At 37.4% G+C, this 27,022-nt stretch overlaps 1 protein-coding gene across 7 annotated transcripts in view; it reads right to left on the bottom strand.

Moving 5' to 3' along the window:
• Positions 1–26,095, bottom strand: part of CNKSR2 (connector enhancer of kinase suppressor of Ras 2) — a 330,879-nt gene extending 304,784 nt beyond the window's left edge. For all 7 annotated transcript variants that reach the window (XM_053580413.1, XM_053580414.1, XM_053580415.1 and 4 more), the window contains exon 1: positions 25,810–26,095. In XM_053580413.1, the coding sequence (XP_053436388.1) occupies positions 25,810–25,873 (64 nt within the window). In that variant the 5' untranslated portion in view covers positions 25,874–26,095. The remainder of the gene's footprint in view (positions 1–25,809) is intronic.
• Positions 26,096–27,022: the final 927 nt, after the last annotated feature.

Below are 27,022 nucleotides of genomic sequence, written 5' to 3'. Positions count from 1 at the left end.
ACAGAGATTAGAAGACCATCAGGAGAAGATTTCCCAGCAGTTAATAGCATTTTAACTCTCTACAAATGGAGTTTAGCATTCTCAGACTCTTACATTCAATTATGATAAAATGAAATCTAAAACAAACACTTTTAATGAGGGGATTATTCTACGAAGCAGGCTTGTTGCATGTGTTAATCAAGACGTGCTCTAGCTTTGACATTAGTGATCAAAAGAACTCATTCTCTTTTGTTCCTAACAGAGATGTCCTCATAACAACAAAAAGATCTATGTAACGTACTATTTCTGAGATTTTGTATATTGGGTCCTTTGTCATACTAATTTTGCTACTAGAAAGATATGTGAATTTAGACAAGTTCTTTAACCTCTATGAGCTCAATTGCTTATATTTAATATGATGGCACAGGACCAAGAGATTTCTAAAAGTTCCTTCTCAATCTAGCTTTCTATCAATTCATCTCATACATTGTCCAGAGAACAACAGAGCCAGTGTATACAGAAGCTAAGCATGTTCTTTTATAAAAGAAATATTACAAACTGTGTTAAATAATGATGTGTTTCAATAATGGACACAAGAACTGTATTTAAGTTTATGTTCCAAATTTACCTATCAAATATAATTAAAACTACACATGTTAAAGTAGGTATAAATTTTCCTATGAATTTAAGGGTGTGCTTTTACTCTACCCATAAAACAAATCTGTTTGATGCATTCACACATACCTATTTTATAGAACTATAATTACATAGATTTAAAAGACACAAATAAGAAATGAACACCAAAAACAAAAAGTACTGTTTTTTTCAGATTCTCCATATCAACTTGCATCTGCCACATACCATAATTTATGTTTTCGTGAGTGTATTTGGAATTCATATTTTTGTATCTCAGATAGTAGCACTTTTTTTTTTCCAAAAGTGTTCCTTCTTTATTTTTTTTATTAAATCATAACTGTATACAATGATATGATTATGGGGCATCATACACTCACTTCATAAACCATTTGACACATTTTTATCACAGTGGTTAACATAGCCTTTCCGGCGTTATCTCAGTTACTGTGCCAAAACATTTACATTCTACATTTACCAAGTTTCGCAAATACCCCTGTAATAGCACTTTTTAAAAATTTCAAATTAATATGAGGGTACACATTTAGGTAAACTGTTTTCAATTCTAGGGTTAAGTGTAAGTTGTAGTTGAGCCCTTCACCCAGGGGGCATGTTTGAACACCCTCACATTGTACAAACTAGGTGAAATCCTGCCAATTGCCCTTCCACCTCCCCTCTCTTCACTCCCCCTTACTAAACTATATTTGTGTATTTCCTTTTGTGTGAGCATATAGTTGCTTATATATTGGTTTCATATTAGTATTGCCTGCATTGGATATTTGCTTTTCCATTCTTGAGATACTGTACTAAGAATGTGTCTCCACACCATCCAGGTAAACACAAAAGATGTAAAGTCTCCAAACTTTCTTACGGCTGAGTATCCATGGTATACATATGCCACGGTTTGTTAATCCATTCATGAGATGATGGGCACTTGGGTTGCTTCCATGTCTTGGCAATTGTGAACTGGGCTGCAATAAACATTCTATTTCAAAAGTCTTTGTGGTAAAATAATTTTTGTTCTTCTAGACAGATCTCTAATAATGGATTGTAGATCAAATGGAAGGTCAACTTTTAGTTCTTTAGTTCTCCATACTTCTTTCCATAGAGGCTGTGTTAATTTGCAATCCTACCAGCAGTACAAAAGTGTTCCCTTCTCTCTACATCCATGCCAGCATCTACAGCTTTGGGACTTTGTGATGTGGGCAAATCTCACTGGAGTTATGTTAGATCTCACAGTGGTCTTTAATTGCATTTTGGGAAGGATGAGCATTTTTTCATGTGTATGTTGGCCATTCGTTTGTCATCTTCAGAGGAGCTTCTGTTCTTCTCTTGCCCACTTATAAATGGGATTGTTTGTTCTTTTCTTGAGTTCTCTATAGATTCTAGTTATCAACCCTTTGTCAGATTCATAGCATGCAAATATTTTCTCTCACTTCAAAGGCTGTCTGTTTGCTGTAGTTGTTGTACCCTTAGCTGTGCAAAGCTTTTTAGCTTGCTGACATACCATTTATTTTTGGTGCTGCTGCAACTGCCAAGGGTATCTTCTTGATAAAATCTTTTCCCAGGCTGATTCTGTCAAGTGTTTCCTCCACATTCTCTTCTAGAATTTCTATTGTTTCATTTCTTAAATTTAAATCTTTTATCTATCAAGAGTCAATTTTTGTAAATGTGAGAAGTGTAGGTCCAATTTCAGTCTTCTACATGTGGCTAACCAGTTCTTCCAGTACCATTTATTAAATAGGAATTCTTTTCCCCAGTGCACGCTTTTGTTTGGTTTATCAAAAATCAGATGGCAATATGTGGCTGGGTTCACCTGTAGGTTCTCTATTCTATTTCATAGATTTATATCTCTATTTTTGTGCCAGTACCATGCTGTTTTGATCACTACAGACTTGGAGTATAACCTGAAGTCTGGTAATGTGGTATCTCCAGATTTATTTTTATTTCTAAAAGTTATACTGGCCAGTTTTTCGCCTGGTTCCATATGAAACAAAGTACTATTTGTTCAAGTTTTTCCAAGTATGACATTGGTGCTTTGATGGAGATTGAATTAAATCTTTTGATCGCTTTGGGCAGTATAGACATTTTAACAATGCTGATTCTTCCCATTCAAAGCATGGGATGTTCTTCTATTTGTTAATGTCTTCTGCTGTCTTTTTCCTCAGGGTTTCATAGTTCTCCTTATAGAGATCCTTCATGTCCTTTATTAGATACATTCCCAGGTATTTCATCTTCTTTGGAGTTACTATAAAAGGTATTGTGTCTTGATTTTATTCTCAGCTTGACTTATTAAGCATATATGAAGGCTACTGATTTGTGGACATTGATTTTGTATCCTAAGATATTACTGTATTTCTTGATTACTCCTAAGAACTTTGTAGGTGAGTCCTTGGGGTTTTTCAGGTATAATATCACACCATCCATCTACAAAGAGCAAGAATTTGACCTTCTCTGTCCCCATTTGAATACCCTTGATCTACTTCCCTTGCCTGATTGCAATGGCTAGGACTGCCAGTGCCATATTGAATAGTAGTGGTGATAGTGGTCATTCTTGTCCAGTTCCCATTCTAAGTGGAAATGCTTTCAGTTTTCCTTCATTCAATATGATATTGACTATAGGTTTGTTGTAAATGGCCTCCTTCAGTTTATGAAATATCCCATCTATGCCTATTTTCTTAAGTGTTCTTGTCAGAAAAGGATGCTGGATTTTGTCAAAAGCTTTTTCTGCATCAATTGAGAGAATCATATGGTCTTTGTTTTTTTATTTATATGTTAATTACCTTTATGGATTTACATATGTTAAACCAACATTGCCATCCCCAAGATAAAACCAACTTGTTCATGATGAATAATTTTTTTAATGTGTCACTGTATTGGGTTTGCAAGGATTTTGTTGAATATTTTGCATGGATATTCATAAATGATATTGGTCTGTAGTTTTCTTTTTCTGTTGGGTCTTTTCCTGGTTTTGGAATCAGGGTGATATTTGCTTCACAGAACATGTTAGGGAAGATTCCTTCCTTCTCTATATTTTAGAATAGGTTATGCAATATAAATACTAGTTCCTCTTTGAAGGTTTGATAGAATTCTGGTGTGAAACCATCTGGTCCAGTATAGGAAGTACATAGGTTTATTTCTCAGACGGGGCACCCCCTACCTCAATCCTGGTGTATCCAGGTGAAAATGCACAGATGTGTGATCCCTGGAGGCTCATCAAAACCAGGGAAGATGAAAAGAGCCTAGAGGCACCCAAACAGGCCAGAGGAGGCCTGTGCATGGAGAGTCAACAGGTGGGAGGGGCTAAATTTTTTGATCTTCTGATACCTAGATTAGGAAACCTGGCTTACTTCCCCTGCCAAGATAGAGATAGTTTCTCTCTCCCTCTTTCTAAATATGGCATTGGCCATTTGTTAGCAACCCCCTACCATTTGCCCATACTCTCTCTGTATCCAATCTTCCTGGGGATTTGGGATTCTTTCAACCCTATATTTTGGCATTTTTGCATTTTGCCTATGTACCTTTGTTAGAAATCAGTGAAAACCTTCTGAAGGGGCCAGAGAGGGACTGCATTTTCTCAGTCTTACTGCTTGGCCTGAGATAATGTAAGCCTTCTCCAGTCATTCTTAGGCTTTATGTTTTAAACTGGCTTATCCTCAGCGTCATTTCCCAGTCACCTTTTAAACCAAGTCAGGGTTCACAGGCAACAACCCCAACAGTTCTGGGCTTTTCTTTTTTGGAATATTGTACATTGTTGATGTAATTTCAGCACTTGATATAGGTCGATTCAAAAATTTTTTTTTCTTTTTTTTTTTTTTTTTTTTTGTAGAGACAGAGTTTCACTTTATGGCCCTCGGTAGAGTGCCGTGGCCTCACACAGCTCACAGCAACCTCCAACTCCTGGGCTTAGGTGATTCTCCTGCCTCAGCCTCCCGAGTAGCTGGGACTACAGGCGCCCGCCACAACGCCCAGCTATTTTTTGGTTGCAGTTTGGCCGGGGCCGGGTTTGAACCCGCCACCCTCGGTATATGGGGCCGGCGCCTTACCGACTGAGCCACAGGCGCTGCCCCGGTCTATTCAAAATTTTTAATTCTTTCTGGTTGTGTTTAGGAAGGTAGTGAGATTCCAGGTATTGGTCCATTTCCTCTACATTTTCAAATTTCTAGGCATAGAGGTTTTGGTAGTAATTGTTGAGGATCTTTAGTATTTCTGTGGTATCTGTTTTTATTTACCCTTTTTCATTTCTGACTGAAGTGATTAGAGATCTTACTTTTCTGTTTTTCATTAGTCTAGCCATAGGTTTATCCATTTTATTAATTTTTTCAAAGAACCAACTTTTTTGTTTCACTTGTCTTCTGAATGATTCTTGTGTTCTCAATTTCATTTAATTCTGCTCTAATTTTGGTTATTGCTTTTCTTCTGCTGGTTGCTGGAGGCTAGGCCTGACTTTCTCCAAGTTGCTATGAGGGAAATCAGGGGTCAATGAGCACAGACATGAGGCCAGGTCTTTCCAGAGGGTAGGGGAAAGGTCTCCCCTAACAGAAGTGGGAGGCTGGAGAGACCACACCTCACCAGGGCAAAGTTAGTGCTATGGTGCCACAGTTTCCTCTTGTAGCAGGGAGCAGGGCCCACTTGGCTTAGCAGCCCACACAATGTAGAGGTCTCTCAGAGATCTCACCAAACACACTGGCTTCCATCAGGCAACCAGAGAGGAGGGAGGGTGGGCTGTGTGCTCAGGAATGCAGAGACAAAATTTGTTCACTTTTGCATCGGGCAGGAAAGAGACTCAGAGGTAGAAATTCCCAGGTGCAGGAGAACCAGGACTTCATGGCTCTCTAGTGTGGGGTGAGGCAAGAGGTCTTTTGTTTCCTGCTCGCTCAAAGCCCATGGCAGGCCTCCAGGTTGGGGTAGGGGTCTGCCCTCCCCTTGGCAACAAGCCTTCAGTCTAGTCCAGGCGTCCTCAAACATTTTAAACAGGGGCCAGTTTACTGTCCCTCAGACCGTTGGAGGGCTGGACTATAGATTAAAAAAAAAAAAAAAAAACTATGAACAAATTCCTATGCATACTGCACATATCTTATTTGGAAGTAAAAAAACAAAACAGGAACAAATACAATCACACAGCCTAATGTGGCCCAGGGGCTGCAGTTTGAGGACCCCTGGTCCCTCTGTACCTGATCTTTGTTATCTTTCTTCCTCTTTCTCACCTTTGTAGCTTGTCTTAGGATGATGTGCACCTCGATTTCTTCTCCTGGTGCTCAACTCCCCAATTTTGACTTGTCCAAGTTACTTTAGTTCAACTTTTCTCCTGCTAGATAAGAGCTTCTGGCTAAAGCTGCCTCTAGTCAGCCATCTTGCTGATAATAGCACTTTTTAGACACCTCAAATTTTTTTGTACATTTCCATGTGGCAGGCAATGTGAGGAGTTAGTGTCTCCAAGGGGCTAAAGGGTATTTGCTCCACAACCTATTTGCTAACCTATAACAGTTTTTAATGGTATGCAAGAACAGGAAAAAAAGAAAAGAAAAAGATAATAGAGAAAGATTTGTAACCTACTATCTCAGGAATTTGCCAACCAGAATTTATAAAGGTAAATTAACACTGGTGACCTAGACATGGGAATTCAAATCCACCTAAATTAAAAATGCACCTCCTGTTTTACAAGTCTTCGTGTAAAGCACATGCAGTTTTGTGCCTGGAATTTAGTTATTTTCAGAATAAAATTAAAGTGAAAAATTCAACTGTCACTAGGGGTCACTAAAGTAGATGTAAAGAACATCAAGAATGCTCATCATTCATCACTTGTAAACTAAATATGAAAATGAATTTAAAAGTTTAGAATCACATAATCTTTGGGTTTTAAAGGTGACTATACCACCCAATTTTCTTTTATAGGAAAGGAAAACAGAAATCCAAATTATTTACCCTAGGCAACCATGATAGAGCTGTCTCAAATTTTATTTTTTTTTAAAGGCATTCATTTACTCACATGGTTTTAAATAATGAGTTATGAATGACTTGGGACACCCCCAGGGCCAGAAAAATGCAAAATAGTCCTGAAAGTTTGCATTAGAGTTTAAAATCCAACATATTACCATCTACCATCATTTAGAAACATAGCAATATCAGTAAAGATTGAAGAAGTAGTAATAATAACAAAACCATGGTGAAGGCTATTTCTTAAAAGCTTTAAAGTCAACATTGCTACAGTGTTGTGCTAATTAAGAAAAGCCTCTTATATTTTCATATTTTTATATTCTTCTAAGCCTTCTATAGGAGTTGACATCGTTTACAAAGGTGTACTAGTCAGTGTATTTTCCCAAGGAAAATGCAAATGCAGTTAAAATGTAAACCCTAAAGAAAAAAACTATTGGTAATAAAAAACTAAAAGCTGGCATAAGAAGTTTTCGGAAGGTATATTTTCCAACAGCCATTCTACACAACAGAGAAACTAATTTGTCATCTTAATGCTTCTCAGTTATCCTCAATCCAAATAGCACTTGTGGTACATAAATGAGAAAAAGGCATTGTTTTGCCAGTGATTCTCTCCTGTTTTCAATGATCCAAGCTTAAATGAATTGGTTCATTTCTTACAATTGACTGTTCTATGAAAAGTCAATACATTCTGATCCCTTAAATGGACCTCTAGTGTTCATAAATGCCTATAGTTTTCATTGCACAGACTCAATATTTAACAGTAATTTTGATCATCATCTATACAAACTGCGATAATAAAATTATTATATTCTCATCTTCAGATGAGATATGAGAAATGCAATTTCTATGATCATGAACCTTTTGATAAAACAATGCTGAGAAGCACTAGGGAAGCATGATATTTAGCAGGGCCTACTATAAAAATGAGAGGCCTATGCCAATTCAGACTTAGCCAGAGATCACAGAGCCATCAACTCAATGCCTTAGGACCTTTGTATGGAGTTCCCTCGCAGGAAGAGTGGGATATAGCATTCTAATAATTAGGCTGAATTAGTTAAGTGACCATTTGGCTCAAATAAGAAAAAAATGATTTGGAGATAGATGCTCCACTAAAGCTGTGAGGAAAGGAAGTGGCTACATAGATGACTAAAGTTAATAAAAGGAAAAGAGTTCCAGAAAGAGCCAACCACCTGAAATCCATACCCTAGGTCAGTGATTTTCAATTAGTGTGCCGTGAGAGGATCTTAGGGGTGCTGTGAAAATGTTTTAAAGATCATTAATTAAATTATTTTCAAAAGAAGTTCAAAGCACAGTAAGTATATTCTTTTTATATTTTTTTATTTGATCAACATAATTTAAGTGCACCACAGGAGTTTAACTATAGATTCAAGAGTGCCATGAGATAAAAAAGGTTGAAAAACACTGCCTTAGATACATTTTAAAGTCAGTATAATCTTTTTATACCATGTCTTAAGGCAAACATATGTGAGCTATAGCTAGTAATTTATTTCTAAATTAGAATAGTTAAAAGTTCTTTTCCATAAAGATCATTTTAAAATCCTGTACAATAATAAATAAATAACTTTTTGCCAGTGCCAAAATGGTACTCCACTTCTGCCTGGACTCCATCTTGATTAATTATATACGTTGTTACTCAGAATTCTCTACAAAGTACATTTTCATTATGTCTCCTTTTCTTTTTCCTTTTTTTAGAGATAGGGTCTTGCTTTGTCACTTAGGCTGGAATGCAGTGGCCTGAGCATAGCTCACTGCAGCTTTGAACTTCTTGGCTTAAGTGATCCTTCATCTCAGTCTAAAAGTAGCATATGCATCCCATGCCTAGATAATTTAAAAGAAAATTAGAGATGGGTCCCAGGCTGGTCTCAAACTCCAAAGTGCTGGGATTATAGGTATGAACCACCCATGTCTGGCATCCATTTTAAAATAAAGAAACTGAGGGCTTGAGAAACAAAGAGATAGAGTAGACACACATGGCAAATACAGGACAGAACTTGGGTTAGCCCACAACCAGATAGTCTTCCAATCCCAACTGAGTACCACAGATAATCTGTATTGTCTTCTATATGCAGTGCTTCCTACTAGGTATTTGTCCTATTACTCTCTTTTTAAAATTTTTTTTTGAGACAGTCTCACTTTGTAGTTCTCGGTAGAGTGCCGTGGTGTCACAGCTCACAGCAACCTCAAAATCTTGGGCTTAAACAATTCTCTTGCCTCAGTCTCCCAAGTAGCTGGGACTACAGGCACCCGCCATAATGCCCGGTTATTTTTAGAGATGAGGTCTCACTCTGGCTCCGGCTGGTCTGGAACCTGTGAGCTCAGGCAATCCACCCACCTCCGACTCCCAGAATGCTAGGATTACAAGCGTGAGCCATGGCACCTGGCCCTTATTACTCTTTTTAATTCATCTGTGTGAAAGTAGAGATGGAAGAAGAGAGGAGTAAGGGAGTGAGTCTTCTGATATGGCTACAGGTGATCAAGTTTTCAGCAGCTTTCAAAGGCATCATCTGGCATTTTCGTTTGGAAAGCAGAATACTAAATTCATAGCAGCCTGCAAGACAGTGGTTACTATACAATGATTACTCTTAATTAACTCATGTCCATCTGCACCCTGAAAAAGCTTCCAAGTCTACTTCTCCCCATCTGTACTTCATAAGTCATGTAAATCACACAATTTTCTTCTAACATTCTGACTTTAATTATTATAAAACTATCTGTATTACTTTAGTAGCTAGTCATCTTAAATCTGTGTAATTTTATGAAAAGTATTATTGGAAAGTTCTGAAAACAACTTCAATCTAAATGTTGCCCACCTAACCTGAGATAAATTCTAAAGTTTTAAGGTATTAAAAAATCTTGAAAAGTCAAACCATCCTTTCTAGTAACATATTCAAAGATAGCTTCAAACCCTTGATATTTTATGTAAAACCTACAGCGGTTGTTTTTCAGAGATTTCTAAATGCAAAGGATTCTTACCTTATTCAAACAACAAAAAAAGTGTTCAAACAAAATAAACTCTCCTTCATTTCCTATCAGCATATCTTAAGAATACTATGTATAAAAAGCCAAAGCATTTCACAGAAAGCAATTAATACAGAGGTAGGCTACTACAGAGCATAAAGCCTAGAAAAAGACACATAGCAGTAAACCAGGGAGACAATTCTAAGACATTCACATCTATGTCAGAAGAACTTCACACTTTTATGGAGGTGAATTGATACCAAAGAAATTGAAATTGTGATAATGATATTATTATCACCAGAGCCTGCTCTTTTTAGAATTTTCACACCAGTAAACTAAAAAGGGCACAGAAATTAAGTGTATTAAAGGTCTGTTTTTAATTCCTTGATGTGACCGATAAAATCTTAAATTACAATCATCCTTATAACCCAAACTCAACTGCTAAAAATACTACATGGATCCATTTAAGATGAGAATAAGGTGTACATTTAATGACAAGAAAAACACTGACTTTCTTATAGAAAAGCAATCAGAAAAGGTCTTTTAGTTAAATTCAATTTCAGCAAATCTTCCCTAGGCAAATATCTACCCTAAGTAAATATGCGTGCATATTTATACATACATTTATATATACAGCTGAATATCAATTATTATAAACCACAACATTTATTTGCTTAAAATTTTTCATGCCTTGTTTAACATCCCTACACAAACTGTCTGCAGGAAACAGAAACTACAATTAGAAGGAGCACGGGGAATCAAGCTTTGTTAACAAGGTTTTAGAATAGCACACTCTTCTATCCAAGAGTTTAATTGAAAATTGGTTAGCACTGAGGTAAAATAAGGAGCTGGAGCTGACTTTCTCCAGTCTCCATACTATCCATGTACATTTTCATTTTTAAAAAACATATTTCCTGATTAGCAAATGATTAAAAAATGCTAATAAAATAAAAAATTAATTTTAGTAGAATGGAAACCAGGCATAACAGTCATTCAAGAAAATCACATTTAATGCAGTCCCTATAAAAGCTCCACTGTCATACTTTAAAGATCTCGAAAAAATTATACTTCGTTTTATATGGAATCAAAAAAAAACCTCGAATAGCCAAGACATTCCTAAGAAATAAAAACAAAGCAGGAGGAATCACGCTACCAGACCGCAGACTATACTATAAATCGATAGTGATCGAAACAGCATGGTACTGGCACAAAAACAGAGAGGTAGATGTCTGGAACAGAATAGAGAACCAAGAGATGAACCAAGCTACTTACTGTTATTTGATCTTTGACAAGCCAATTAAAAACATTCAGTGGGGAAAAGATTCCCTATTTAACAAATGGTGCTGGGTGAACTGGTTGGCGACCTGTAGACCACTGAAACTGGACTCACACCTTTCACCATTAACTAAGATAGACTCTCACTGGATTAAAGATTTAAACTTAAGACATGAAACTATAAAAATACTAGAAGAAAGTGCAGGGAAAACACTTGAAGAAATTGGCCTGGGTGAATATTTTATGAGGAGGACCCCCGAGCAATTGAAGCAGCATCAAAAATACACCACTGGGACCTGATCAAACTAAAAAGCTCCGCACAGCCAAGAACACAGTAAGTAAAGCAAGCAGACAGCCCTCAGAATGGAAGAAGATATTTGCAGGTTATGTCTCTGACAAAGGTTTAATAACCAGAATCCACAGAGAACTCAAATGTATTAGCAAGAAAAGAACAAGTGATCCCATCTCAGGCTGGGGAAGGGACTTGAAGAGAAACTTCTCTGAAGAAGACAGGTGCACAGCCTATAGATATATGAAAAAATGCTCATCATCCTTAATCATCAGAGAAGTGCAAATCAAAACCACTTTGAGATATCATCTAACTCCAGTAAGATTAGCCTATATCACAAAATCCCAAGACCAGAGATGTTGGCGTGGATGTGGAGAAAAGGGAACACTTCTACACTGCTGGTGGGAATGCAAATTAATACATTCCTTTTGGAAAGTGTTTGGAGAACACTTAGAGATCTAAAAATAGACCTGCCACTCAATCCTACAATCCCTCTACTAGGTATATACCCAGAAGACCAAAAATCACATTATAACAAAGATATTTGTACCAGAATGTTTATTGCAGTTTATTTCATAATTGCTAAGTCATGGAAGAAGCCCAAGTGCCCATCGATCCACGAATGGATTAAAAAATTGTGGTGTATGTACACCATGGAATATTATGCAGCCTTAAAGAAAGACAGAGACTTCACCTCTTTCATGTTTACATGGATGGAGCTGGGACATATTCTTCTTAGTAAAGTATCTCAAGAATGGAAGAAAAAGTATCCAATGTACTCAGCCCTACTATGAAACTAATTTATAGCTTTCATATGAAAGCTATAATCCTATTATAACCTAAGAATATGGGGAAAGGGGAAAGGGAGGGGAGGGGAGTGGGGAGGATGGATGGAGGGAGGGTAATTGGTGGGACCACACCTACAGTGCACCTTACAAGGGTACATGTGAAACTTAGTAAATGTAGAATATAAATGCCTTAACACAATAACTATGAAAATGCCAGGAATGCTATGTTAACCAGTGTGATGAAAATATGTCAAATGGTATATAAAACCAGTGTATGGTACCCCATGATTGCATTAATGTACACAGCTATGATTTAATGATAAATAAATTAAAAAAAGAAGCCAATGTGAAAGAGTTCCCAGTAGCTAACGTTGGAACAACTCGAGCAATAAAATAAAGTTGTGTTGGATTATAACCCAACATGTGAAATAAATATCCATAAGTCTTAAATTGACATACATAAGTGACTAGATGAATAAAGAAATTGGGGCGAAGACAAAATATGTACTCATAAAGTTATACAATGTTTTTCAAGTATGGAAAAGTATGATGTTTAAAAAAGAGAGAAAGGGTAAGGCAGAGATTCTTGTGGCCAGGCCAGGGTCCATATTCCCTGTTGGGTGAATTTTGAGAATTGTGAGGTGGTTTGGATTATCATAATAATCAAGTTACCAAATGACTGCTAGATCAATGGATGCCACACACTGAAGAACTGTCCTATTTCCTAGTAACTTTTTTCTTCATTTGAAAGAGTTTATTTCCTGGAGAGGTAAAACAAAATTATTTCACATAATTGACATTGTTTATATTTTGGTATTACCAAATTTGAAAATAAACTCTATTTATAAAAATATTTTTATTAATATTTCAGAAGTTTTAAACCTATAGAAAAGTTGCAAAAACACTATAGAGAGTTCCTATGTATCCCTACCTCATATTCTATTTTTAACATCTCACATTACTATAGCACATTTGACACAAATATGAAACCAACCTTGGTATATTGCTATTAAACTAAACTCTACATTTTATTTGGATTTCATTAGTTTTTTCTGAATATGCTTTTTCTGTTCCAGGGTCCTATCAACTATATACTATAATTAATCTTTATATTAGCCTTGTCTGGTATGAGTTTCTCACATTTTCTTTTTTCTTGATCACCTTGACAGCTCTGAGGACTATTGGTGAGGTGTTATAATGTCCTCTAATCTGGATTTGACTGATATTTTTCTCATGATTAGAATGGTGTTATCAGTTTTAGGGGTGTGAAAGACCACAGAGATAAAGTGTCATCCTGATCATATCATGGTTACATACTATCAACATGACTTATCAATGATAATATTAACCTTGACCACCTGGCCAAAACAGCAACTGCCAGGTTTCTCCACTATAAAGTTGTAAGTTTCCCCTTTTCCATACTTTCCTCCTTGGAAGCAAGTCATTAGTACAATATAGAGATGGGGATTTAAGTGCCACCTCCTTGTGGGGCAAGGAAAGAGTATCTGTATAAATTATTCAGAATTCTGTATATGGCAGATTTGTGTCTTCTCCCTCATTTATTCATTTAGTCATTTATTTACAGCTATATAGACTAATAGATACTTATTTTACATGTTGGGTTACAAACCAGTAATACTTTATTTTGTTGCTCAAATTGTACCAACTTTAGCTACTGGGAACTCTTTCAGACTGGCTCCCGAGTCTTTGACATGCTCTTATCCTTGTGTTTTTTGAGCACTTCCTTACCTTTTGGCACTATAAGATGCTCCAGGCTTTTCTTGTCTGTGTAGTATCCCCTGCTTCAGCTTTAGAATTCACCATTATCCAAAAGCTGTGGTTCATCCACCTGACTTTCAAATGCTCAACAGGAACTACAAGGATGATATATCAAATGTGCATAGCTCATTATCCCTTCTCCTACAGTTCAACTGCTCTTCCATTTTCTTATACATATTATATGGAATGACTTCTGCTCTTAACGCTTCTCTTAAATCAGATATGTTCATAATAAATAGGCAAAAATGTGAACTATTTTCTTCTTGTATAGTCATATTTAGTATGTACATATAGAAAACCATGCCATTTTATTATATATGTATTTTTCTTTTTATTATAAGGGCATTATACTGAATTCTTAAAAATTACATGAGTAGGTAGGTTATATTATCTATGAATTTAATTTCAGGAGATATTACATAACATCTATTAGGTGTAAAAGGCATCTTGGGTTCCCGAAGATTGACACTACAGGACATAAAAACAAACCAGACATTTGAACAAGTAAGTATTGTAATAGTGTTATAGTTCTCTAGCTATTATTCTGCTGTATTTCTTTTCTGTGTGTGTGTTAGTTTCTAGTACATATATATGTAAGAACTGGCAAAGCAGTTTCATTTGAAAAAAAAAGTCAATATAAGAAACAACTGCCTTTCAACATTAAATCAGATACATCTTAAAATTAATGTAGATGGAGATTCACAATATTACCATATTTAAAAGTTTGTTTCTTAGTAGGCTACTTTTTTTTTTTTTGTTTGCAGTTTTTGGCTGGGGCTGGGTTGGAACCCACCACGTCCAGCATATGGGGCTGGCACCCTACTCCTCGAGCCACAGGCACCCCCGCCCCAGTAGGCTGCTTTCTAACATAGGATGTCAATATTTATTTCAAAGAAAGTTAGAAGAAATTCTGAAAACCATCCCCAAACAAAATCAATTTTAAATTATATGGCTTTTCCAAGATAATGAGCACTCGGGGAGAAAAGAAAATGTGTTTTACATCATTAAATGGACAAGGCTAAGGTAACTTCAAAATAATTATTAACTTACTGCAGTTCCCAGTTTTTTAAAGTGTCTATTGCCCTGGGTATTTTAACAGCTTTTATACAAAAAAAAAAAAAAATAGTTCAAACCATTCTCTCTACAAGAAAAATTTTGTTTTATTTTAAAATGAAAGTTTTAAAAGGAACTCCTTCAAGTTTACATATACATATATGTATAGCATGTATATATTTATATAAACTGTGCATACACACACACACTGCTATGTCACATCTACTTCTGGTAGAAAGGCAAGGTGGAAATATTATCTATTTTGGAACCAATGAGCAATCACTTCAAATGGTTTGTTCACTAGAACAAACACCTGCTCAATAAATATTTAGGTATATAAGACAAGTCATCTAACATTTCTAAGCAAAATTCTCTCCAAGCAAAAATTGCCTCATAAGTAAAATAGATGTTAATTCCCACCTTTCAAAGCTAGGTTAGGAATTAAAGGTAATACAGGGATAGCACATAGGACACTACTACATGGTACATAGTGAACACTTAATAAATATAATCTATTATTAGTTTTTCCTCTGAAGATTGCCAACAGAGTATAATCTCTTTCTTAATTAAAAAAGCTGACATTTATCATGCACCTACTATGTACCAGGAATTAAGTATACCACAACAGAAAAATGTAGTTAGAAGCACTTTATAAATTGTTAATTCTATGTAATATTATCATTTCCATTTTATGAAAATGAAAAAACTTAGGCAAGTTACTTAAACTCTTCCTATCTAAGATCACATAGGTAGGAAGTGAAGGAATCAAGATATAAACCCAGACATCTGATTCCAAAGCGCTTTTTTTTTTTTTTTGAGACAGAGTCTCACTATGTTGACCTCGGTAGAGTGCCGTAGTGCCCCAGCTCACAGCAACCGCAAACTCTCAGGCTTAAGCGATTCTCTGGCCTCAGCCTCCCAAGTAGCTGGGACTACAGGCACCCGCCACAATGCCTGGCTATTTTTTGTTGCAGTTGTCACTATTGGTTAGCTGGCCCTGGCTGGATTCGAACCCACCAGCCTCAGTGTATGTGGCTGATGCTGTAACCACTGTGCTACAGGCACCTCCAAAGTGTTCTTAACTATACTGTCTTATATATGTTTTAATTTTTAAATGGTATAAAATTCAGAATATTTTTTTAAAGGTCAAATCTGAAGGTAATTGTGTACATATATACTTGAACTGTGCCCTTCACCCTCTAAGTTGCAAATCTAATCCAGTAGGGAGGGAGTTGATGTCAAACCTAATTTCACTGAATAGCTCCACAATCTCTGTTGAGCTGCTTAACTTCTCTGTACCTTAACTATAAAAAACAACTGTCCCTTATCTCATTTTTAAGGATTACTAGTAATAATAGATGTGAAGTTCATGAGACCTTTACAATTTGGGTAAATGAGAAGAAGAACCAAGATGTATTATACAATGTTTGCAAAAATACTCCAAAAAAAAAAAATGATGAATCTGAATATGCAGAAATTCTAACTAAAAATAGGTCTTTCTAACTACCATGTTTTCAGTATGAAAGTGACTCCAGGCAAAGAATAGTGCTTAAATACACTATATTCTCCCAGGTCAAGCAATTTCTTTCCAACGTTGTTTGCATCATTAGACTGATCAGCAAACCTTTTCTTCACATATTAGGGTAATCTTAAATAGGAGCCCAATAAGAATCCACAAATTCCAAATAAACAAGATATGAATTAACAAGTTCTTCTTTTTCTTTCTTTTTTTTTTTTTTTTTTACCATAAATGGACTCAAAACATTATGTCTAGGAACAGACTAGAAAGAAAAATTATCTAAGCTCAAATATTCTATAGAACCAACTACTCTCCGCATGTGACAACTCAACATCAAACTTAAAGCATCTGGTCTGATAGCTAGAAGGCACCAGGGAAGGCTTCAGAATGAGGAAACCTTGTGCTACTGATTTAACGCAACACTAGTGCCAAGAAAGACTGCCACAAAGCTCATCCTGGCAGGGAATGAAGAAAGAGCACCTAGCCCTACCATGCCACCCTAGCTGAATACCATTCATATAGGCTCCTGCAGGCCAAAAGGAAAACTAGTGACTGAACTACTACATGTCTGTTCTGAGTGAGCACCATTAGCAAAAACTCTACACTTTCTCTTTTACATGTATTTAATACCTCAGTGGCCTGTTTTGAAAATCAAAATATAAATAAATTACACAAAATTAAAATCTCAATTTTCTGCCATGGTAAAAAAATATCACAAGTTCCAGAAGCATAAATATTTTTGAAAATAATGTGAATGGTTGAAGAAAAATTTACATGAAATGAACTCCCACATACACATACAAAATACAAAAAAAAAAAATAAAAAAATCCAGCTAATGTTGTTAAAATTAATCATACAGCAGAATTATTTAAGGCTAGAATTTTAAAGTTGTTTGATTGATAAATTACATTTAAGTGTAACTAATAACTTCCTAGAAAATGGATTCTTTCATAATCTTTGGTAAACAAACTGAAAAAGTAAAATCCAGGATATACGCCAGACTTCCATTGATTTGTTGGAAATATTACTTAAGAAAACATGCTGGAAGCCTGTTTTAAAAATAGCAGATGTATCTGAAACACAAAGTTCAAATAAACACCAAAAACAAAAAGGATGTTGGGCAACATTTAAAAAGGCAATTAATTTAATGTGGTTTCTTCTTATCTACCATTGTATCTGAAGAGCAGCCAACCTAATAAAACTAATTCCTAAGAATATTAGTGTCAGTAAACATATAACAGCCTGGTGTGCTATACTTGATATTAGTTATGTAACAATATTCTCTGTCATGGTAAACTATCATACATTAACACCAGTGCAAGTTTTGGTTGATTAATTCTTGGTTTTCAAAACAATTCTATTCTATGACAATATATTCAATAGATAAACACAAAAGCTAAAATAGTACTGTATTTTAGTAAAATTTAAAATCCAATGAATTTATGCAAATACCAATGAACTCTTTTTTCTTTAAATTGCAAAAGATAATGAAAACCTCTATTAGAATTAATGATTGTAATTTAAATTATTAAAGAAGAAATTAAATACATTCTATCATGTTGAATAGTTGTTTGTAAGTCAAATCAGGGCACAACTGCAATCCATTATTTTGCAGTACTAGCTTTGTGTCTAAGCCTGAAGTTGTGTATTAAGAATTAAAAAACTGGCATGACTATGTCAAGATCTTAAAAATTTCACTTATTCTGATTTATATTTTAATGATTCTTAACTGGGATGAAAAATGCTTTATTTGAAAAATCTTTGTAATTTGCTTACTATTCTCTAGTAAGCATATAATTCACAAAAATTCCACACAAGGCACTTATATATAAAGCTATAGACAATAATTCTCTTCATATGTTCTTAATAAGTGCCCTTCAAGAATTAGTCAAAATAGACCAGGTGCAGTGGCTCATGCCTGTAATCCCATCACTTTGGGACACTGAGGTGGAAGGATTGCTTGAGGCTAGGAGTCTCTACAAAATTTTTTTAAAAAATTAGCTGGGCATGGTAGCATGTGCTTATAGTCCCAGCCACCTGTGAGGCTAAGGTAGGAGGATCACTGAAGCCCACGAGTTTGAAATAGTAAGCTATGATTATGTCACTGCACTCAGCCAGGCAACGGAGTTAAACTCTGCCTCAAAAAAAAAAAAAAAAAAAAAAAATTAGTCAAAATAAGCTTACATCTAGTTTAAAAATACTAATTTTTTTTTCAAAATCAGAGGCAGGTATAAATAATTACATAGCAAAATGCTGATTTAAGATACATCTTTAAATATCTTAATTTTATTCCCATTAATAAAAATGCAAATTTAACATTAAATATGTTTTTCATTAAAATAAAAGGATGTTTTTCCATTTTATCTTACTAATTAACAAATAATGGATATTTTATTGTCACAAAAGAAAAATACACTTTAATTTCTTGTATGAGCTTTTCTTATATTTTTATAAGAAAATAAACCTAAGGCATTTTATCAATTTCACTCTATCATGCATTCTAAAATACATACAGTTCCTTTAAATAAAAATGAATTGAAGAAACAATTAGAAAATCTGAATGAAGGAAAAGAAATGCTGAGGAGACAGTGTTATGTTTTAATCTGTAAATAAGTACTTGCTTATAATTATTGTTCTATTAAGTTATATCTACAAATATTTATACCATATTTACGTTATATTTATGACATAAATACAGAAGTATTAATTCACTGAAATTATCAATATCTCATACCAAAATGGAGCCATGAGTTAGGTTTTTGAATTGCTAGAGCAACCCAACTATAAGCAATGGATAAAGCAACTCTACTTTCACTGTATTTTGGCACACAATAATACAAGTTGGCACTGAAGTATCCATGAGATCCTTATAAGGGACCTTACATGTATTGCCATTTAGGAAAGTAGATATGCCAACAAACTGTATGTAATCTGTGAATAAATTAATTTATTCCTTCATTCGACAAAGATTTTCTGAGGGCTTGTTTTATGGCAGATACTTTTTTATACATTGGTAGGAAAGACAGATTGGGTCCCTGACCTCATCTAGTCGGGGAGTTAGACATCAATAAAATAACCACACAAATTAGTGTAAAAATAAAACTGGCAAAGGGGACGCAGGTGATATATGTGGTACTAGGAGTGTATAACTGAGGATTTGAAAAATACAGTAAGGCTTTTGTAAGGCAAATGAGACAAAGCTTTAGATCTGAAGGATGAAAGGATTTAACTAGATAATGTAAAGAGGGAAGAAAGAACACATAAAGTGCAAGATCCAAGGGTGGAGAAGCAAGAAAGATAGAGAGGTGGCCAGTGTACCTGGTGCTGGGCATGAGGCTTACCTCATAGGCAATAATCAAACCTTCAAGGGTCATATAGGCCATATTAAGTAAAAACTTTGATTTTTATCCTAAAAACAATAAAAGCCAGTAAATTGTTTTAAGCTGATACAGGTGAGAAAGGAGAGGACAGAATTATATGAGAATCATTCTCAAGGAGTTCATCCGGACAACGGGTATATGAGTCAAACAAATGAAAGTAAGATGCTATAATTATCATGACCTTGACTAAAAAGGTCATATTTTGTCCCCTTGCAATAAATGGAAATGAAGGAGGGAAAGTACCTTAATTTTACCTTATCAAAGCACTTATCAAACTTTTCCAGTGATATTTGTGTAACTGCTGCACAGAGTGTACTCATAGCCCCAGGAGGTCTGGGGAATGCAGCTTTAAACAGCTTATAAGCCTAAAATTCTTGCTAAGCCACTGGCCTCAACATTAAAATCATGCCAGATATGCTTTGTATACCATGAATATAATATCCATGTTTGTTTTAATGTAAAAACAATGTTTAAAAATCAACTTTGGCTTCTACAACCATAGAAATACACCATTTTGAGAAGGACAGGATTAGCTATTCATGAAAACTGTGAATTCACTGCCTATTCACCACAACGATTCCACATTGAAGATTATACTTACCATTCTTTAGTTAGATGTCAGGCACGACAAAGTCATAAAAATTAAGTTTTACACTCCATTTTTTCCAAATTACTTATTTTCCTTCCCCCTTTTTAAATTAGTACAGATGATCCACCCTTCTTTATAGAAGCCAATACCTTCATATTTCATAATAAGCCTTATGTGTACAGTACTGTAGGAAAGTCACATAGACAGCTAAAAGTCATTAAGAACAAATTAATCCCTAAGCTGAGGTTGCTCTGTTAGAAATAAAAATGATAATTTATTACTGCCTTAAGAACATTTAAAAGTCTATCTCCATTCTTCATATAAGAATTTGGATCAGTAAAATTCTAAATATCCAACAACATAATGTTAATGATATAATTAATTTTCAAAATAATTCATTTTAACATTTTTCCAAATTATTCCTGAGAAACAGATTTGAAACAGCTGTACCAATTCAATACACATTCTTTGTGGGCTTATTTTTGGCAGCCTAAGTTTTATAATGTGGTATTTATTTAAACTCAGGACATGATGAGAGTTTTATTGTCTTCGTGAAATGCAGATTTGTTCCTGTACTTTTGTGCCACCTACTCATGCTCCACCCTCACTTTCCCTCTACTGCCCACCTCTTCCCTTCAAGAAGACAAACCTAGATACCAACCCCTCTGGTTAATCACCCCATCTCAGTGCTATAGCTGTGCCTCTACATTTAGGACACATTTTTCTTAAATATGCCTAAACTAAATAAATAGCTTAAATATTTGCTAAAAAGCACCTTCCTCATGGACCCCTTCCTGATTCAATAAAATTATAATTTTCTCCTTCCAATGATGCTTGCATACATAGTGCAATTTTTATTTTTAATTTATCAAGTGTACTAGTTGGTACCTATCTGTCTAGGCAGAGGTTTTCAATGACACTGCCATCCTTTATAGGCTAATTTCCCCAAAGCACAGAACAATTTATTTAAAACAATCTATTAAAGAAGCTTCCATGCAAAAGTTCTGAGTAAATAATATATAAGGACCAGATTACATCTATATAAATATACTCTTTCTTCCTAATCTGCATTAAATCATATTACCTTAAGGAGCAAATATTAATGGCACTATAATGTTTCTTATGAACTAAACTCTACACATGGAAAAGGTAAATTTCCTCTTTCCCTAAAATTACAAGAATTTCTACTCCAAAAAAATGTCAAATCCAAAGCAGATGACCATCAGTGCTTATCCAGTCATGCTGCAATTGAAAAAAAAATCTAATTTTTCAAAAGGAAGTGATACAACCAATTCAATCACCTAAGTTTAACATATTTTTCTTACAATGCATTTGTTTGAAGCTCCTGACAGAAAATTATTTCTCATCTCTCTAGACAGTTTAACTCAAAATTTCAACATTTTCCTTTATCTAATTAAGACAAATTTCAACCTCAGCCCCGTGTCCTATGAGTTGAATAAAAGAATTACTAGAGCATTATACCTTTCAAAACTTCTTTGCCTTATCAGATAAATTCTCCTTTATAGCATTTAACTTTCATACTGAATAGTATGTCATTACTACATTTTCCTCTATTACAGAGTTGTAGGCAAAACATTGGTTTTGTTTCTAATACCTAAAATAATGTATTTTCTATTTACAAGATGGCTGAGTCTCTGGACAGAAATTAGAAGTCAGGAATGCCTCTTGAAGAAAATGGTTTATAATAAACAGGAAAGAAAGAGTAGAGCAGGTGATTGTGGAAAGGGTTGAGAAAAAGCTATCTTAAAAATTCAGATTGTTTTAGGAATTATGGTACAAGACTGGATGGAGTGAAGTCACAGAGACACTAAGAGAAGGCAAGCAAAGTGGGTCCTGTTGGTTAATTCAGAAAATCATAACCATTTTATTTGACTAAGAAAGGGATTAAAGATCACTGAAAGAATGTCATGAAGAAGCTGGGCCTGGAAAATAACTATCTTAATCACTTGAATATTCTGAGTGGTTCTCAAAGTTGGAAAAGATGTGAAGAAAAAAGTGGAATTACTGGGTGTGACACATACAAGGAAAATAAAATTAATAATAAGGACCCAAAAGTGTTCAGAAGTTTACATTATATTTCAGTGAGCAAAATAAAAAGGTGGTCTGGGGACTCAAACAGGTTGTAAAATATTTCTGGACCCTACAAGTGAATTGAAAAGAGCACAGAAATAACATATCTTAAGGGTATAGAATGAGCAAAAATTAGAAATAGTTATTGGCTTACTTTTCTGCTTATGGCTTTTTCCAATAACTTGTATGCTTTTAGTTACTTTGCAAGGTTTACATTTTAAAATTTCATTAAAACTACAAGAGGACTGAATGCAATTTCCAATTGAAGAAGGTTGGTTTCAACTGCTGAATAATGAGTATTTGATTTTCTCCAAAAATATGTTTATACAATTAATTTGTAAAATTAGTTTGAAAGTCTCTAAGATACCTCCAAATATCCAGAAGTACTATCAGGATAAGCGGGGATAGAGCTACTTATTTTACTGACTCACAGGGAGTTCATGTATTTACTGGAAGTAACACTGACACCGTGTTGTATCAATTTTTTATTTTAAGTAAAAAATTTCGTGAGTGTTAAATTTTACAAATAGTGGATAAGGGTAAGCAAAATACGCAAGTGTTTCCTTATATCTTTACTAATAATAATGTGTAAATTTAATATTTGCATCTCCCTCATGTATTTTAATAGAAAGCAATAGATCAAAATAAACTGCAATGTACAAATGGTCCCTCACAAATAATCTTGCATATATGCTACCAAAGCTTAGTTACTTTGTCAGCCTGTATTTTTACCCTCATTTTCCTGATGACTGAGTTTCTGTATCACTTCTATAAATTGTCTATTTGGCCATATCTATTCTTATACACTTAAAAGTTCTTTTTCTGTTCAGTGAAGAAAAAAATACCCTAGAAAGAATATAAAGAATGTACCTTACTGAATAGAGTTATAACTATTTATGACTGTAACTAGCTGAAAGCACATTCTATATGCTTTAAATGTTAAGGGTGATGAAACTGTCACATTAGGAGCATGCTCTGAAGAACTCCCACAATGTTGCAGTTGTTTAAGTCTTACTCATTCTTGTGGCACTGCCTTTACAACACTACATTATACAAAAGCAAATGAGGGTTAGCCATGGAAAATCTACAGCCTAAATTAGCAGTTGAATTATTTAAACATTACTGAATCTAAGGAAATGGTGAAAAGTATTTTTAAAATACTTTCTGTTAAAATTTATTTGGGGGAAAAGCAAAAAAGGGGAACAATTAATTAAGGTAACAGTGTAAACTACAAGTTGAAGAAATGTTCATTTTATCCAAATTTTTTAAATCTCATTTTTTAATAATATCTCAAATCAAATTTGTATAAATATTATGGAAATTTCAGCAGTAAGCAGTTTGGGACTTGACATATACAGGTAATTACATCAGGCACACGCACAAATTCTATCTTAGCTACCCAACTGATCCTTTCAAATAGCTCTAAAATGCGTCACCAACAGGTATGAAAACAAGTTATTTAACTTAAATAAAAAAAGCAAAACAACATTTTAAATCACAGCTAATAATGTTAACCTAACTTCAAAGAAGCTTATTTTAGTCTAGAGAGATTTTGAAAAGACTAGTGTACTAGAAAACTAATAATGTGTATTAGGATACATACATGGAATGTTCTACTTGTTTCGTGGACCTAGGGGAAACTGCAAGAATGTAACTGAGAAGGTGGGAGGTGAAGAAGATGGAGTATGCAGCACTCCCTACAAGCATCACCGGTATTTGTAAGATAGTCTATGAAGGTAATCAGACTCCCATAGAGCCAAGATGGCTTTTTAAAAAAATTTTTCAGCAACAGACTCAAACTAAAATAACCTTTTAGACAAATTCAAAGAAAGGGTTTTAATTAAGCATTCTTGCTTCCTGCATTTACTCTGACTCTTTCTTCCATGACTGAGAAAACAGATGTTAGTCTGTATGGGGTGGGGGGTGGGGGGCTGGTGAGAATCTAGGAAATTGGAATTTCAATAGCAAATATAGAAAGAGAAAAAGCAGCAAAAAAGATGAGCCACTGCAGGACTTTGTCTTAGTCATCTTTATAACCCCCATGGCACCTTAGCACAATGCACCGCACACAGGGGGGCAGTCAATAAATAACAAATTTGGTTTAATTCAATTCAGTCAAATTTGCACTGTGCTTTGCAGTTACACAGCACTTTACATATATCAGAAAGGAAAAGGCAAAGTGAGGAATAAAGGGGCAAGTAAGGGAATAAAAGGAAAGCAAAAGAGATAAAGATTCACAAGAATAAGTAAGATGCTGAAAAGGTTGGGGAAAAGATGGGGGGAAATTGAGTTTCTCCCTGTCGCTCTCAAGCCCTCTCAATGGACCCATCTTTTGTTCTAAAGTACCTGAAGCTTAGAAAGTCTGATTGCTAAGTCAGCCCTAAGAAGGGGGCTCCCTCATCTTCATAACAGGCATTTTTAGAGATGATAAGCACTGGGTCCCTGACTGATCTACCTGGAGTTTGTGCTCAGGTACTTCCCAAGTACGGCCAAAGATCCTTATTCCATCTCATCCATCCCCACCTCAGCATTCTCAGAAGAGTTGGGCCTGGGGAACGGTGGTGGTGGGGGATGCTCAACAAGCCCATTAACTCAGACAACAGAGGGAGGTAGTGAGGCAGGAAAGCCCAGGGACTAGAGGAAAAGCCCACGATTGCGACTAGGAGAGCGAGTATCTGTAACTGTGATTATTAGAAATTTATAAGGGCGGGGGGCTTCCAAGATGGAAGCAATGCGAGGTACTTGAATGCACATCACCATGCCCCTGCGGTCGAGCCCCTAACAAAAAGCTCTGCAGTCCAAAGCCTCAATCGGCCTGAACGAGAGAAGGCAGAGGGAGGCAAAGGACGCGAGGAGATGCGCAGGAGAGCCACAGATACCACCGCGGATGCTGTCCCAAGGGAAGCATGTTTTCCTCTCCTCAAAGTAGCGTGTCCTCCCCGCCCCAAAGCATCCTCAGCCAAATCTAGGGGTGACGGGGCGCTCCCTGGCTCCAAATGAGGGTGGCCGCGTCCCTGACCCCATTATGCGGGCTTAAAAGTTGCTGGGAGAGTTGGTGCTGGGGAAGGCACCTGGCAGGGGCGGCCGCCGAGGGGGAGTCAGGTTTCCCAGGAACAAAGGGGTCAGAGAAGAGGCGCCCAGCGGCACCGGTCCCGGGAGGAGGAGTCCTTGCTGAGTTGGGAGACAAGGGTCGCCACGTCCTCCCTGCTAGCTAAGCGAGGAAAGGGCAAGATGTGCCGGGATTCCACCGCCGGCTCTCCGCTTCCAAGCGGGTGGTGCCTGCTGCCCCCTCGCTTTCCGCGCCCCTCCTCGCCCCTCTGGCTGGAACAAAAGAAGACCGGTGACCCCGGGTCCCTACTAGTCCCGGGGGACCCCTGAAGCCCGCTGCCCCCCAGCGCACCACAATCAGCCGGCGGAAGCCCCGATGGCGGGCTCTGCAGCGGAGGGAGCCCCTACTAACCTGGCGTAGGGACCCCGCACCCCAGTACCGCCTCGCCGTCCCCACGGCAGGCATTACCTTTCATCCAGTCCACTACTTGACTCGGAGACCATTTGCTCACCGGTTCCATTATCAGAGCCATGGGCACTAGGGTCGGTTCCACGCTCTTTGCGGATCTCGGACACAAAACGAACTCAGTAACCCGAGCCTCCCTCAGGTGGGGTCTCGTGCTGGCCGCAGCTCACTGAGCAGACTGCGCGGAGAAAGCGGCTTTTGTGTGTTGGGTCTCGAGGCTGTAATGTCTCTTAGCCAAAGGTTGGCAGTAGCGGTGGGAGCAGCGACCAGGAGAGAAACACGCTGAGGTCCCGCTAAAGCGGTTGCTGCTGTTGCCTCCACAGCTCCGCCCCGGTCTCCCTGCGGGGCTTCAGTTTATGGCTTGAGCTGCGGAGGGTCGCAGCGCTGTAGGAAGGAGCCGCCGCAGCACGCCCGCAGCTAACTTGCCCGCTAGCCTCAGGCGCGGGAGTGAAGCCCCCAGCACGACTAACTGCCCGGCGGAAATGACGAGGGGCCTCCTGCCACCCAAAATATCTCTCCGCAGCCCTCGGGTGCGGGGCGCGCGCGCCACGAGCCCCCCGCCCGCTCGCTGCCGCGCGGTCCCGCCCCCAGGGCCGACGGCAGGCTCGCGAGGCGCGTGCGCGTGCCGGCACGAGGCCGGAGCTCAGGGTCTGTCTGGCAGGCGGGCAGGTGCGAGCAGCGCGCAGCTCGCAGCCTAGCGTTCCCGCCCTAGGGGCCGCCCGGGAACAGAGGCGCCTGAGGAGCGCGTGCGCGGCGGCGGCGGCGGCGGCGGCGGCTGCAGGAGCCAGAGCCCCGGGGTCACTCAGTCAATCAGGTGCGGGAGGCTGGAGCGCAGCTCTGAGGGACCTTTGAGGGGACGCGGCGGCGGTGGCAGCAGCCTCGGCGGGACGGGCCGCCCACCAGTTGAACGCTGACAGCTGAGGAGATACCTGCGGCCCCGCTGCGGAGGGGAGAACACTGCGGAGCACCGGGTTACAGCGAGAGCCCGGGCTTCCCTCGCTCTTGCTCTCTCCCTCCTCCTCCGCGCAGCGGAGTAGGCTCCCGAGGTGATTCCTGAGACCCGCGCGCCCCTGCGGAGACAGACGCGTGGACTGCTGTGAACGGGAACCCGGCTTTGCCAGCCAGAAACCCCGCAATGACGAGGCAGGACAGCCGGTGCTGTCGGGTCTCCCCCAGGTGACCAGCCAGGCCTGGGAAGTCAGGCGTGAAGGCTGTC

Source organism: Nycticebus coucang, chromosome X (genome assembly GCF_027406575.1).
Source record: "Nycticebus coucang isolate mNycCou1 chromosome X, mNycCou1.pri, whole genome shotgun sequence".
NCBI lineage: Eukaryota > Metazoa > Chordata > Mammalia > Primates > Lorisidae > Nycticebus > Nycticebus coucang.
This window is presented reverse-complemented; position numbering and strand designations above follow the sequence as displayed.